This window comes from Brienomyrus brachyistius, chromosome 1 (genome assembly GCF_023856365.1).
Source record: "Brienomyrus brachyistius isolate T26 chromosome 1, BBRACH_0.4, whole genome shotgun sequence".
Taxonomy (NCBI): Eukaryota; Metazoa; Chordata; class Actinopteri; order Osteoglossiformes; family Mormyridae; genus Brienomyrus; species Brienomyrus brachyistius.
In genome coordinates, this window is record NC_064533.1 from 9,209,814 (window position 1) to 9,224,858 (window position 15,045).

Below are 15,045 nucleotides of genomic sequence, written 5' to 3' on the forward strand. Positions count from 1 at the left end.
GCTGGCCTTCAACTCCCAGTCTATGCCTCTGCACAAGGCTGCAGCTAATATTACAACATGGTCCATCATGACCTCACAGCCATCGAAGAGGGGCTTGGCTTGTGCCTCTGCTTCACATGAGAAAACTTTGACCAGCAATCTCCTGACAGATCTTATCCTTACTCTTTGTTGAATATCCTTGCCGGATGCCTTATTTGACATCTTTGGTTGGTTGACCAAGCAGGAGGGGTTAGTCCTGGAGCAGATCCCTAGGCGACAGATGAGCTAGCATCCACCACCACAGATGGACACACAGATGATATCTTAGCTGTATCTCACCCTTGGAAATCATCAGGGACACATTGTAGACAATGAACTCAAACAATCAACAACTATAATCATACATCTTTCTTCATTTCAAACATTTTACTACATATGTTTAAATAATTAAACCACAAAGGGCTACATTTTATTTTAAAATAGGTGATGTATACCATATGATTAAAGCAAACGTTCAAATGAAGGTAGTGTCATAGGTAATAGAAAAGGAGAGCACAATATACATAAAACACACATCCATGATCAAATAAGGGGCAGAGCAACAGTGCAACACAAACACTCTCACTCAGTTCATAAGAGCACTTTAGAATCAGCTCTATATAAATTAATCTCACTAATCACTGAATTTGATTCTACATTTCTATATCATTTTCCAGTTTTCCCCATGTTCAGAAATCTTTTGAGGAACACTGTAAATTTTTGAGTAGACTTCCATGTGAAAAAACACAAAAACTCAAGATGATAAATAATTTACAAAATTATATTGCGACACTGTGGTTAGCACAGTTGCCTCACACCTCTGGAGTCCAGCGTTTGGGTCTTTGCCCGGTTCTACGTGTGTAGAGTTCGCATGTTCTCCTCCCGCTATTTCCTCTGGATTTCCCCCCTCATTCCAAAAACTTGCTGAGGTGAATCGGAGTTGCCAAGATGCCCAGAGGCGTGAGTGTTGTGTGTGGCCTGCAATAGCGTGTTGCCCTCTATTGGGTTATCCCCTGCCTTGCCTCGAGCATTGGCTCTGGACCCCTCGCAACCCTGTATGTATGGGAAATGGATGGGAAATGGATGAAGGGGAGAAATTATGCAGGTACCTTCCAAACAGGTCTCTGCTTCCAGATGCAATTCTTACAGCACAGTATACAAGAATTTTAAACATGAAATTTAAGCAGACAGTACGTTAAAAAAAAAAAAAAAAAAAAAAAAGTACATTCTGACACCTTGAGCTCAAGTGTTTCGTGGTGTCCTCATTTTGTCAGCTATCTCCATCCTCATGTCACAGTGTTTCTTCAGATCTCGGACCTCCTGGGGCAGTGTGCTGTTCCACACCAGCAGGGTGGAGTCGTCTTCTGAGTCAAGGCACACAGAGAGCGAGACAATCCACAGGTCAAACAAAGAACGGAACAACGGTGCACCCATCTCACACAAACGCCCGTAAATGTGCTGCCCAGTTTAAATATATTGCTCATCTAAGCAGGAAAAATAAGAATACAAATGCCTGCAGTTTCCTTGAAATGTTTAATAGTCTTTCAAGAGATGACTGTCTGTCAATAGCATGGGAGGAGAGAGGAGCATGGAGAGGGCAATTTCTACGAAGTAAACTAATGGCAAAAGACAGCAACTACTAGGTTTTTAATGAACTATATTTTGGTATTTTGTCAATTTCGTTGTCAATTTTAGCTGACATTGCCAGCCGATATTTCAACTTCATAAATATTAAAAGTGAACTGCACTGTGTTGGACATGGGTTATGTGTGGGCAGTAGGGAAGAGCGGAGAAATAAGATTTAGTTGTGTAGTTTTTTTTTCTTCTCTCTGTGGTCATTAATTTACTTCGAGATTTGATGGCTGCACCGTGTCATACTCACCGTAGTCCATTCTGGCCTCCTCCCTTCTCGTCCTTCTGCTTCGTCCCAAGACGAGAACAACATTCCTTGGGTTTAGTGCATCTACAACAAAAGCGAGATCGCAGCTTACCGAGGGGTGCGTTTGTGGAGAGTGGGGTGGTACGTTTGGGGAATTGTGGTGATACATCAGAACCATCTGATCGTCAGGAGGTGGAGTACAGCTCTAGCTATCTGCTCACTCCCAGTTAGGCCTACAGTGTGAGATGTAGAGCTGGGTGGGGATGAATGTCATTGGCTTTAGATAAACTGAACTGTCAGTGCTGTCACTCTAGCTTCACAATCCCTTGTGGAATTGGAGTGCTGACATTTCAGAGACTCCCCATGCCTGCGTTCCCACCTGCCACTCCCTCCTACAAATGCTGCCATAGCCTTTTCTTCCAGGGCTTTCATATTGCACTCGCCTAACTGTTTGCACTGCCTCTAGTCTCCCTGACTTTGGCTAAATGCACATTGCCCCTACTCCTCCTGTGGTGTTCTGATTGGAGACCCCAAATTATCAAGATATTCGGCATCCCCTGCTCCCCGCGACGTCTCCACTACCTGTGGTGTGTTTCCGGCCTCCTCGCCCTTCTGCCTGTGACGAGGAGGTGGGTCCAAACAACTAGAGCAGGTAGGACCAACTAATCAGATGTTTTGGTCCTGCCTCCTCAAGTTTCTTGGATTTACCCTCTCTACAATTTGATTGGTTCTCTCTCTAAACCAATCACTGTTCCTTCTGTCCTCAGAACACTTTTGTGTAAGTAAAATGCACTATACAAATAAAATTGAACTGAACTGAGTACTGCTGCTGAAATCCTCTGAACGGTGCCCTGCTGGGAATGTAGTGAAAACAAGCAATGGAAGGAGAGGACATTACGGGAAAGTAGACACCTGCATGGACCAACATCATGCTCCTTACAGACTGGCAGAGATGGCCGATGACCTGCAGGGGCAGGCAGGTCGACAGGTCCATGAGGATCACATGACCACCCCTGGTACCAATCCAGAGAGATGTGTTGTGTTGTATCAGCAGGGCTTTCACACTGGCCCAGGACATCCCAGTCTCCAGTTCCCTCTCTGCATATGAAACCCTCAATCTCTGTCTGCGGGACACAGAAACATCTACTTATGCAGCTGGCCAAGAAGCTCAGTGGTATGGACCCTTCAGAGTGATCTAATACAGGAATACAGTCAGAGTTATGGATTACTGGGATCAGAGCCCCCTCATGCCTACATGTTAAAAAAAATCTCTTTACTGCTTCTTAGGCACACAGTGTTGTGGCAGTTGGTTGAAGGCATCATATCGAAAGTTTGTGCTGTTTCTTTATATCCATCCATCCATCCATCCATCCATTATCTTCCGCTCATCCGGGGTCGGGTCGCGGGGGCAGCAGTCTCAGCAGGGAAGCCCAGACTTCCCTCTCCCCGGCCACTTCATCTAGCTCCTCTGGGGGGATACCCGAGGCGTTCCCAGGCCAGCCGGGAGACATAGTCTCTCCAGCGTGTCCTGGGTCTTCCCCGGGGTCTCCTCCCAGTGGGATACGCCCGGAACACCTCCCTAGGGAGGCGTCCCGGAGGCATCCGAATCAGATGCCCGAGCCACCTCATCTGGCTCCTCTCGATGCGGAAGAGCAGCGGCTCTACTCTGAGTCCCTCCCGAATGACAGAACTCCTCACCCTATCTCTAAGGAAGAGCCCAGCCACCCTGCAGAGGAAACTCATTTCGGCCGCTTATACCCGCGATCTCGTTCTTTCGGTCATTACCCATAGCTCATGACCATAGGTGAGGGTAGGAACGTAGATCGACTGGTAAATCGAGAGCTTCGCCTTTTGGCTCAGCTCTCTCTTCACCATGACAGACCGATGCAGCGCCCGCATGACTGCTGACGCTGCACCGATCCGCCTGTCGATCTCCCGTTCCATCGTTCCCCCACTCGTGAACAAGATCCCGAGATACTTAAACTCCTCCACTTGGGGGAGGACCCCATCCCCAACCCGGAGAGAGCATTCTACCCTTTTCCGGCTGAGAACCATGGTCTCGGATTTGGAGATGCTGATTCTCATCCCAGCCGCTTCACACTCTTTCTATACACTATGTAATTATTTGTCTATATTAACTATGAGAATGACTGTCTCTGTGCAGACAGATTAGCGGTAATTTACTCATCCTGCTTGGGAAAGTCTTTTCGCCTATACAACATTCTGCTCTCTATTGCTTCGTTTCCACCGACACTGAGCCGGTGCTGGGGCCGGTTCTGGGGCCGGTTCCAGCCTGATGCCTTTAGAGAACCTGCCTGCGTTTCCCCCGGTTTAACAAAAGGAACGGTACAGAAATGTTACTTAGGCGGAAGTGAAAGTAAAGTAAAGGTTAGTGTGTAATTTTGTTTTTTGAATTTATTTTGATCTGTCTTGGATTTTAAGTTTTTATAAGCTGCCGAACAAAGAAAGAACTTAGAGAAAAAAACATTTTCAGAACCCTGCCTCTGCTGCCCGTGTCCACCGTTGTCTCAAAGGCTCTCCTGTCTGTATGTGCGAGTTCATTCTCATTCGCTGTTTTCCGCTGCCCTTTTAAGGATCACGCAGTAACAGAATCTGCTAATAATTGAACTTTGCCATCAGCTTTATGATCTCTTCACCACATAAGAATTGCACTATTTTATTTACTCGACCTGTGATGTTTACAATTATTAAACTGATCTTTTGTTTTCTACAGATAAAAAAACGATGTAACGTTGCATCATTTGTTAATTATACAAGTGTTTTAGTGTAATTTCATATTTTCCATAAAATGTCTTATTTTCAGCAAATACAATGCATACTGTGTCAAGCTATTTTGTGACATTTTGTCTCCATAAAGGCTCTACCCGTCAGTGTGTGTTAGTTTATTCTTCCTTCTTGTATCACCACTGTCCATTAGAGCATCACGCAATGAGTCTGAATTTTGCTGTCCACCTTATGACCTTGAACGCCCCGATATTTAATTTATTCGACCTGTGACATATTTATACTTTATTACTAAATCTGGCCAGCAGATCGATCTTTCATTTTTTTTAGAAGATAACAACGATGCAACATTATTCCGCTAATAAGCTGTCTGGTTGTTTCACTGCCAGCACTGATGTTATTAGACTAAACTATGTAGGTTATGGATTAAATTGTCAGAGTATGAGGAAGGTTTGGATGCAACAGCCTGTCCTGCTTTCGCTGATGTTATGGTGCCAAATTCTGAGACCAGCTTTTCTGTGCTGGAGCATTTTTTTCTGGTTCAGGGCCAGTTTTTTTTTTTGCAGTGGAAACATGCGGAACTAGTTCCGGACTGGGAAAAAGTCCGGCACCGGCACCAGCACCACATTGGTGGAAACGAGGCATACGAGACACACATATAGGTGAGACCTGTATACAGCTTGTATGAATACTCACTGTATTTAGCGTTATGCTCACCTTAGTATCTGAGCACAGTCAATGAGGTTGCTCATCCTCTCGCTCTTCCTGTCCCAAACTTCTACTGTGTGGGTCCTCACCTTGCTGACATAGATGTGCTTATCCACCGCCAAGCGGGAAATATTGGTTTCACTGCCCCATCTGCATCATTAATGCAAAGCAGTCTTAATGTTGCTCTTCTTGCATCTGCACTCACCTTCCTGAATACTTCATGCGAAATGTATTCTGTGCCTCAGATTTGTTCAATTTCCCCACAGAAGAAAGAAAACTTACTGATTAAAGCAATTTAGTTTGGTTTCAATGGTCTTCAGGACATCATAGTCTGCATTAAATCCCAAAACTTGGGTTCCACAGCCGGCCCAGATGGTGGTTCCGTCCAGTGGGCAACCAGACTGGCCCAGGCTCATTATGGGAGTGTTAATGGTCCCGATATGCAGTGTCTTCAGAGGCTGGCCACTGTCATACTGTAGTTTAAAACCAGAGAAAGCAGGTAATTCTGTTTATATTAAATCACAAAACTGTTCTTTAAGCTTCATATGGTTCCCAATCCAGTTCTGAAACAGCTACGTGTCGAAATGTGTTGCCAAATATATGGCGAATAACTGAAGTCCATGATGAATAATTACGTAGGAGATAGACGTGCATCCCTCACTACCTGAATCTCTGATTCATCATAAACAGCCAGAACTCCATCAGCTGTTCCCACTAACAAATGGCTCCTCTTATGCCTTAAGAAGAACATAAGCCATGGTTGAAATACTGTTTTCTTGTACCTTATATGCCTATAATCACACAGCTTAATACTGGCTCACCTGTGTTCTGAGTCACAGTGAAAGAAGAGGGAAGTCACAGCGTCAGTGACTCTTTGAAGACGGTGCAGAACGGACATGTCCGCCGTGTTTATTACTATCAGAGATCCTGCCTGGGTTCCTGCCACCAGCCAATCGCTGCCTTCCTCAGGGACTCGCACTGTCACAAGGCACAGGATGGGACTGCTGTCAATCTCCTGTATTGGGAGGGGTAACACGTCTTCGTCATTCATTGCACCCATGACAAATCCACGCAAGTATGACTCAAATGCTCTACTGCTGCTTATTTGTAGTAACCTGGGAACCACATCTCTCTTTCTACTAGAGGGCCGCAGATGAGACAGGGTAGCAGAAGATTCGCTGCACACCTGCGCGGTCAGTTTCCCAGAGCTCAGCACCACGGATGTGACGCAGCCTCTTCTCTGGCTGCTGCTGCCCCCTCCGACACTGACGCACAGACTCGCGTCACCCCCACGGGCCACTGCAAAGCACTCAGCGTTCGGCACCCGGCAGACATCCACCCGTCGCATCAGGCAGAGCATCTCGCCCGAGTTGAGCTTGTCAAACACCTGCAAACACACACACACACACACACACACACACCTGTAATGTATTCATCTCAAGAAGCATACGTGTCTCACGCAAGCAAGAGGACAACACGTGTTGTTCTCAATGCATTTCTTCTAGAAAAACTCCTACCTCTGATGCTGAGGGTCTTTCCTGAGGGTTCTCTTTCATACAGTGCTTCATTAGATCTTCAAACAAAGGCCACGGGCTGCAGCCATAGTGCTTGACTGGATCTAAGGGGAACATAGAGTAGCTTCTGCATCATTCGTACCCCATGTCTCGTGTCTTTGATGCGCCTTGGCACCTTCTGAAACCTTACCTGGCAGCTTCCCCTGCACTGCAATTTCATCAAACTCACTGGGAAACTTCATGCCATCAAACATCCTTTCCCCGCAAGTGAGCAGGTCGTACATCAACAGGCCAAAAGAGAACACATCGGCCTGTTGGTTGTATATGACGTTGCCTCGGACAACTTCTGGAGCGCGAAATCCTGTATGTATCATGAACCACATAAACAGCATGATCTGTGGTGATACAGTGATCAGTCATACACAATTCACATCTTGTTCCTGAACAGCAGATGGATTACGAGATCTAGTGAAACATTTCACTTGTTAATGTCCAAAATGTAGGAGAATTGGCGTACCAGGGGTCCCTTCTGAAGTTCTGACCCCCATACTGCAGCAGTACTGAGCTATGCCGTAATCGGTGATCTTGGCGATGATCTCAGAGTCCGTCTTCAGATTAAACAAAAGAATGTTGTGTGGCTTCAGATCTCGGTAAACGATCATGGAAGCATGAAGGAATCTGCCACAATAAAACAGGTGACGTCGCACTTACAATTCACCATTTAATTCATATCAACAAAACAAACTGATTCTGCTCAGCTGAAGTAGTATAAATTAAATCAGGCATACAGGATTAAATCCTGATTAGTATTCCATTATGTATGGACATTCACCAGAGTCGAGACTGCCGCATTAATTGCGTTCGGCTGAGCGGGAATAAGGAACTGCATCCCTGCAGAGTGCCCCCTGCTCACACCTCCATACCTAAGTCCATCCGCCACCTGCAGGGCAATCCTATGCTGCAGCTTGCGGTTCAAGTTGCCATTTTCATGTTGAAAGAGAGAGTCCAGGGACCCACAAGGGGCCAGCTCCATGACCAGCAAGGGAGGAGATGTCCCAGCAGCCAGGAGAGACACCAGGCTGGGATGGTGCAGGCGCCCGAGCACAGCTAGCTCCTGGAGACGGAACACCAGGAGGACGTTGTCATGTTTGGATCAGTACCGCGGGCTACAGGTAACCGAGAACCCGGGTGTCTCCAGGCAGTAATGGAGCTGAGAGGGTGATTACCTGTCTGAGCTGCCTGAGTACGTCCATCTCTGAGGCATGTTTGTTGAAAATTTTAACGGCTACTTCTTCGTTCTTGTAGACGGCTCGATAGACGGACCCAAAACCTCCATCCCCTCAATCCCAAAAGGAAGCGCAGCCAAGTTACAGTCCACAGTTAATCCATGATTAATAACAGAAACCTTTGTTTCAGTACTGATTTCGGCAGTTAGGGAAGGATGTGACAGACCATTAAACAACATTCATGCCATTCCTGTAGCCACACTGTAATCAAGTTTCGACATCTAGTGAAAGGACTCTTACCCAGTAAATACTCCTTAGAAAGGTCTATCTCCAGCTCTTCAGTGTTGAGCATCATACCTGCTGGCAAATCCCTAAGAATCAGATCTGGTGCTATTTGGGAAATGGGAACTGTAGATCGGGGGTCAGATGGATTCGTCAGTCGATAATCTGGAAAACACAAACCAAACTTTCAGGGATGAAGTGCTTAGGGTGACATCATAGGCAAGAGTGTTTCCTATAATGGTGCTATTTCACGCTTTCGGCCCTTAGGTACGGGTCGGGTACGGCTTGGTTCCTGCTGGCAGTGGAAAAGCGCCATAAGTCTTATTTTCGGTCTTGCTCAAGGTTCACTAGCATATTAGCTATGGACACTGACCTTCCTTGATGCGTGTGAGAAGGTCCTCCAGAAGCATCTTACTCCATTCCTGTCCATCTTCAAAACTGTACAGCACCCATTTTTTCAGCAACATCTCCCCACTGCCATGGATATCAGTGGTAAGGAGGCCGGGAAACCACTCTTCCAAAAGGGAGTCGATGTGGTCAACGACCTGACCGAGCAGGATATGACCTAGGGAGAAACATCATTATCCTCATTAAGCTGATTTCATCACCATAAATCCTGCCCTCATTAACCTCACTCAAAACATGCCATTCTAAAAAGTTAATCTGAAACCACTTATAAATAAATTGTTTCTCACCTAAGTATTTTAGCTAATTCTGTGCAAAAAACTGATTTCATGCATTTCTTTAGTACTTGGAGACAAAGCCCCCTTTGACTTAGACTGAGGGATGGCTCATGTTATTGCAGACTACCTTCACGAGAGCAAGGAACCGTGATCTTGACAAAGCTCTGGGGAGCCTCGTCCCAGGATGTGGACTCCACCAGACAGTAAGCTTCAGGAGACCAGTTCAGGTAGATTCCTGTCCTCCAGCAGATTTGGTTTGGTCTCAGAGCTTTTTCTGATTAAAATGAAGTGAGAGATTTTTTTTCTGGGCCAGCAAAAATAAGTGTGCAAAAAGTAATAAAATAAACATGAATGAGAGGTCACGTGACGCTCGTCGCTAATGGCTGCCTAACTCTGCTCGTCCGCGCGTCCCATCCACCTATTTGCCCTTTAGTCAGTCCCCTTGCCACTTACCCGTTCGCAATTCTATACGAATTCGGCGCTCATTCTTTTATTTTTCCTGATGGCTGCTAATCAGCGCAGACCTCGCCCAGTTCTTTCCAGTCCGGAGAAGAAAGTGCCCCGCTCTGATGGCGGCGCTTCTGAAGAGGCCCTTTCCCCTCTCCTGGCACCTTTTCTTGAGGAAATGAAGAACTTCGTTTCCGAACAGGTGAACTCCTTAAATGGCACGCTCCAGCAACACCATTCGGAGCTCCGCGCTGACCTGAACTCGCTGAGGGCGGACTTTAAATCTATTCAAAAAGAAGTCGCCTCTGTGAAGTCTGTGACCGATCGACACTCCAGGGAGCTGGCTGATTTTAATAAGGGCCTACTTTCCCTGGATGTTAAAATCACTGAGATTGAGGACCGCAGCCGTCGCCTTAATCTTAAAGTAGTTGGGATTAAACTAGGGCGCGAAGGGGGCGATATGCGGTCTTTTCTTAACAGCCTCTGGCCAGCTATTTTCCCCCATCTCCCTAATTTCCAGCCAGCCATTGACCATGCCCACAGGCTGCATGGCCGGTCCGATACCTCTTCTCGTCCGCCTCCCATCCTCATGCACTTCATGGACTTCCGTGACCGGCAGGCTGTGGTACGTGAAGCCCGCAAAGTCCAGGACCTCAGTTTTGAAGGTGGGAGAATTTTCTTCTTTCAAGACTTTAGCGCCAAGACGGCTGCAGCCAGGAAGGCGATGAACGCGCCGATCCGGAGAGCGAAGGAGTTGGGTCTTTCTCCTTTCCTGATTTTCCCTGCACGCCTGAAGCTGTCTTTTGGAAGCCAGCAGGTCATGTCCGCTACTCCGGAGGACGCGAATACCGCCATGGATCATTTTCAGTCTCTTGGGACTCTTCCCGTATAATTATTTCGCTCCCCTTTGGGTTTGCCGTTTTCTTTTTTATATATTATTATTCATTTATTTTTACATTTACTATAATTTTTCTGCGATCGCTGTGGGTCCTGTATATTGTTTTGTTATGGGATGTTTTTGTTTTTGTTTTACTCTGCACTTTTCGCCTGCTTCTATTAGTTTATTAATTGGATGTCTGCTTTAGTGCTATTGCCTGACTACTCCCATTTGCCGTTTTTCCTGTTCGGTACACGGGGCAGCAGCAGTGGCACGGGGTCTGTTTTATCTGTGTCTCTGTTACTCAGAATGGGCTGGGGGACGTGTGCGCGGAGTTAGTCTGTTTTGCGGCTTAGCTTCGGGCGCCACGTGCGCGCAGTTTCTGACTTCGGTCGGAGGGGGCGGGAGGGGGTTGTTCTGGACCTGGCCGCAGTCCCGATTTAGTTTTTTAATGTCTTCTATGTTACTGCTGCGTTGCCTGTCCGGAGCATGGGTCTGGGGGATTTTTGTGTCTGCTTGGGGGGGTGGGAAGGGGTTTTTCCCTGAGACTTACTTCTTGAAGTCACGGTTCATCGACCGGCACATTCAGCTTCTGGTTCATGTCTGGCATATTGAGATTTTGTTAACTTGTTTTTTTTTCCTTGTTTACATCTTACTGTCTGTTTTGTTTTGATCATGGCCAATATAAATATAGCTTCCTGGAATGTTAGGGCTCTGAATACTCCCAAAAAACGGTCCAGTGTGACTGATTTTTTGAAGAGGCAGCACGTCGACCTTGCCTTTTTAATTGAGACCCACCTTCTCCAGCGAGATGCACTGCGGGCGGCCTCCAGGTTCTACAGGGTTATCTCCACTTCATCAGCTTCCTCACGTAGATGTGGAGTAGCCATATTAGTCAAGCGGTCCCTTCAGATTCATATTCTTAACTCTGGGGGGGATGCTGACGGCAGGTACTGTTACGCCCTCTCTGACCTGGGGGGTAGGAAGGTCTGCTTTGTTGCCGCATACGCTCCCACTCCCCCACGCGCCTCATTCTTTCGGGATCTCTCTGACCACCTTCTTAAATTTCAGGAATTTGACCTTGTTATTGGAACTGATGCTAACGCTGTCCACAACCCTGTCCTTGATAAATCTCCCTCTCTCGTGGGTAGCCGGGTGCCTCCCTCCACACGTTCCCTGTGTAAATTCGTGGAGGACTTGAATTTGGTCGATTCATTCCGCCTAATTAACCCCTCCGCCAGAGAATTTTCCTTCTTCTCATCTCGCTTCAAATCCCAGTCTCGCATAGACTATATCTTTGTCTCTCGCTCTCTTGCCTCTGCTGTTTCTAATGCTTCTCTGATTTCTTCCTCTTTGTCTGACCACAAGTGTGCTCTCCTCCACTTAGCTGTACCTACTCTTTCTCCTCGGGCCCCAAGATGGAGGCTCAACACTTCTTTGCTTCAAAACTCTAAATATATAGCCTATCTGACTCCTAGACTTGAAGAATTTATTTCAATTAATACAGGCTCAACTGATGACCCAGTCTACTGCTGGATGGCAATAAAGGGCTTTCTCCGCGATGCCACGGTTGCTTTTGCCAGTGGCCTGGCTCGCGAACGTCACCGGAAGATCTGTGATCTCGAAAGGCGGCTAGCTCACTTAGAGAGTGCTCGTCCTGTAGTGGTTGATCCGGATCATGAGACCCTCATTTTAAACACCAGGGCGGAGCTAAATGTCCTTCTGTCACACCGCGCTGAGTTTATGGTTCATCGCACTAGGTCACGATATTATGTCTCAGGTGCTAGGCCCAGTAAGTTGTTGGCTCTCAGGCTCCGGCAATGTGACTCTTTCTCCTCAATTTCTTCTGTTAGAACCAAGGACGGAGCTCTCACCACTGACCCACAGGAAATTAACAGTAGCTTTTTTCAATTTTACTCAGATCTATTCTCCTCTCCCACTGTCTTTCCACCCTCTGACCCTGATTCGTTTCTTGACTCTGTACCACTTCCTTGTCTCTCAGGCCCAGAAGCCTCTATGCTCGAGGCTCCCCTTTCAATGTCAGAACTTAAAGCGGCTCTGGACTCCATGAGCCCTGGGAAGTCTCCAGGGCCCGATGGCCTCCCTCCGGAACTCCTTTCTGCCTTCTGGAAGCAGCTCTCTACTCCGCTCTTCCACATGCTGAATTCTGCCATTTCTGCCTCCCATCTCCATCCTTCTCTTAATCAGTCCTTGATGACTTTGTTGCTCAAACAAGGTAAGGACCCTACAGATTGCTCCAGCTATCGCCCGTTGTCCCTTATGAATTCAGACATCAAACTGCTTGCCAAGGTGCTTGCCCGTCGACTGCAGGCGGTGATTTCCAAATTGATTCACCCAGACCAAACTGGTTTTATTAAATCCCGTCACGCGGCCGACAACATCCGTCGCCTCCTCCATGTACTTCACACTGCTCCTTCCTTTCCCTTCCCTGCCGCCCTTCTCTCTTTAGACGCAGAGAAGGCTTTCGATAGGATGAATTGGTCTTTTTTGTGGAGGGTCCTGCATAGAATGGGTTTTGGCTCTTATTTTACCAACCTAGTCCAGACCCTTTACTCCTCCCCCTCTTCTGTCCTTTTGACTAATGCCAACATTTCTCCTCCTTTTCGGCTTCTTCAGGGGGCCAGGCAGGGCTGTCCCCTCTCCCCCCTACTCTTTAACCTGTCGTTGGAGCCTCTGGCTGCCGCTCTCCGTCACTCAGATGTTATTTCCCCCATCCTAGTGAAAGGTGTCCCTCAGACAGTTTCTTTATATGCTGATGATCTGCTTCTTTACCTCGGCAATGCTCCTGTGGATCTCCCTCATGTCCTTAGCCTGTTTCAGTCATACGAATCCCTGTCTGGCTATAGGATTAACTGGGCAAAATCCTCTCTCCTTCCGTTGAATCCTGCCTGCCGCTCCTCTTCACTTCCTCCTTCTATTCCTCAGGCAGGGTCTTTCAGATACCTGGGGTTGGACATTTACCCATCAGTTGCAGAGCTCACAGCTGCTGGCTTCCGCCGCACTCTCGAGGGCATTAAAGCCTCGATCTCCTCGTGGTCTTCTCTTCCCCTCTCATTTCGGGCTAGGCTGGCTGTTATTAAGATGAACGTGCTCCCTAGAATTAATTTTATGAGTTCCATGCTTCCCCTCTCCCCTCCACCTGGGTACTGGGCTTCGGTTAAGTCTACTATTTCTACTTTTCTTTGGGATGGCAAGAGACCCTCCGTCAGACACTCTACCCTAATCCGTGACCGGTTGGATGGAGGCGTCTCTCTACCGGACTTCGAAATTTACCACCTTGCTTTTACTCTAAGGCCAGTTTGGAGCTGGATCAGTCCTCCCCAGCATCCCCCTGCCTGGCTTCCTATCGAAGCAGAATATGTTCTCCCCCATCGTCTAGCCTCGCTCCCTTTCCTCCCTGTTAAATTCAAATCCATCTCTGCCTCAGTCGGTCCGATTATCTGTCAGGCCCTTCGCACATGGAGAAGGGTTGAGAAATTGTTGGGCCCCTTCCCAAAATGGCACCCCAGTGTTCCGTTGCTCCATAATCCTGTCCTGAACATTGGAGGCCGCCCCATCTCTTCCTCGCCCTGGTCTCAGTCAGGTATCTCCACCCTGGGTGATATTTTTGATAGCTCGGGTCTCAAATTGTTCCAGTCTCTTAAGGTCACATTTAATCTTCCCTCTTCTTCATATTTTTTCTACCTCCAGCTGAGGTCCATGCTTAGGGCCTGTAATATCTCCTTTTCCTCACCTCTTCCGTTTCACCCGCTGTGCAGATTTGCTCTGTCCCTTTCTCCTGTTTCTAGGCCCGTGTCCAGTCTCTATTCCCTCCTCCGCAAATCCTCTCATAAACCTCTCCCCATAATTTCTGTCTGGCAGGGGGAGCTCTCTCCCACCCCCGTCTTATCTTGGAGTGTTATTTTTCATAATATTAAAAATTGTTCTAAAAATCCCAATCACCAGCAAACACAATTTAAGTTTGTTCACAGATTATACCCCACTCCCAGGAAACGCCATCTCATGGGCTTAGAGCCTGACCCCTTGTGTCATCTTTGTCCCCTCCAGGTCCCTGGTACCTTTCTCCATATGTTCTGGGACTGTCCTCCAGTGGCTGCTCTTTGGGATTATGTGGCCAGATCTCTCTCTTCAGTTCTTTCCTCTCCCATCCCCCTGTCTCCCATGGTCCTTCTTCTCCTGGACTTCTCTTCTCTCTCTCTCTCTCGCTTCCAGCAGAGGCTTCTGATGTCTGCCTCCTTAGCGGCCAAGTTGTTATTAGCCTCTCGTTGGAAGTCTCCTGATCGTGCCATTCCTTCTGTCTGGAAGTCCACCTTTCTTGATCTGCTTCTGCTGGAACTCTCTGCAGCCCGGATTAACAACTCGTCTGGTTCTACAATCCAGAGCTGGGTCCATGACGTGCAGCTGGTCAAAGATTGGTTGCAGGTCATGTCCTGAGGCCATATTCCTTGTTTTTTGTTTTGATTTTACTTTCCTAATTCTAACATTTTTCAGTGGTATAAGTGTGTTATTTCTTTTATCCTCAATTTTTATCTGTGCTCTCCGTGGCTGAGTGTGCCGGTGACCTTTATTGGTTTTTTGTTTCTCTATATTTGAACTGCTGTCTCAGGGTGTATTGGGGGTGGGGTGGGGGTGGAGTATGTTCTGT

The 15,045-nt window shown here is 47.3% G+C and overlaps 1 protein-coding gene across 7 annotated transcripts in view; it reads right to left on the bottom strand.

The window, feature by feature from the left end:
* Positions 1-372: 372 nt before the first annotated feature.
* lrrk2 (leucine-rich repeat kinase 2) overlaps positions 373-15,045 on the bottom strand; it is a 34,823-nt gene continuing 20,150 nt past the window's right edge. For 4 of the 7 annotated variants that reach the window (XM_048976547.1, XM_048991589.1, XM_049023525.1 and 1 more), the window contains 17 exons: positions 9,183-9,329; positions 8,746-8,937; positions 8,391-8,537; positions 8,091-8,203; positions 7,788-7,978; positions 7,382-7,542; positions 7,055-7,225; positions 6,868-6,968; positions 6,537-6,737; positions 6,172-6,365; positions 6,015-6,087; positions 5,633-5,823; positions 5,360-5,500; positions 2,810-3,021; positions 1,901-1,981; positions 1,254-1,382; positions 373-1,071 (listed from right to left, as the gene is read on the bottom strand). In XM_048976547.1, the coding sequence (XP_048832504.1) occupies positions 1,261-1,382; positions 1,901-1,981; positions 2,810-3,021; positions 5,360-5,500; positions 5,633-5,823; positions 6,015-6,087; positions 6,172-6,365; positions 6,537-6,737; positions 6,868-6,968; positions 7,055-7,225; positions 7,382-7,542; positions 7,788-7,978; positions 8,091-8,203; positions 8,391-8,537; positions 8,746-8,937; positions 9,183-9,329 (2,438 nt within the window). In that variant the 3' untranslated portion in view covers positions 373-1,071; positions 1,254-1,260. Of the gene's footprint in view, positions 1,072-1,253; positions 1,383-1,900; positions 1,982-2,809; positions 3,022-5,359; positions 5,501-5,632; positions 5,824-6,014; positions 6,088-6,171; positions 6,366-6,536; positions 6,738-6,867; positions 6,969-7,054; positions 7,226-7,381; positions 7,543-7,787; positions 7,979-8,090; positions 8,204-8,390; positions 8,538-8,745; positions 8,938-9,182; positions 9,330-15,045 lie in introns of those variants that run through there. The other 3 variants (XM_048984219.1, XM_049004578.1, XM_048998717.1) reach the window with 2 other exon arrangements.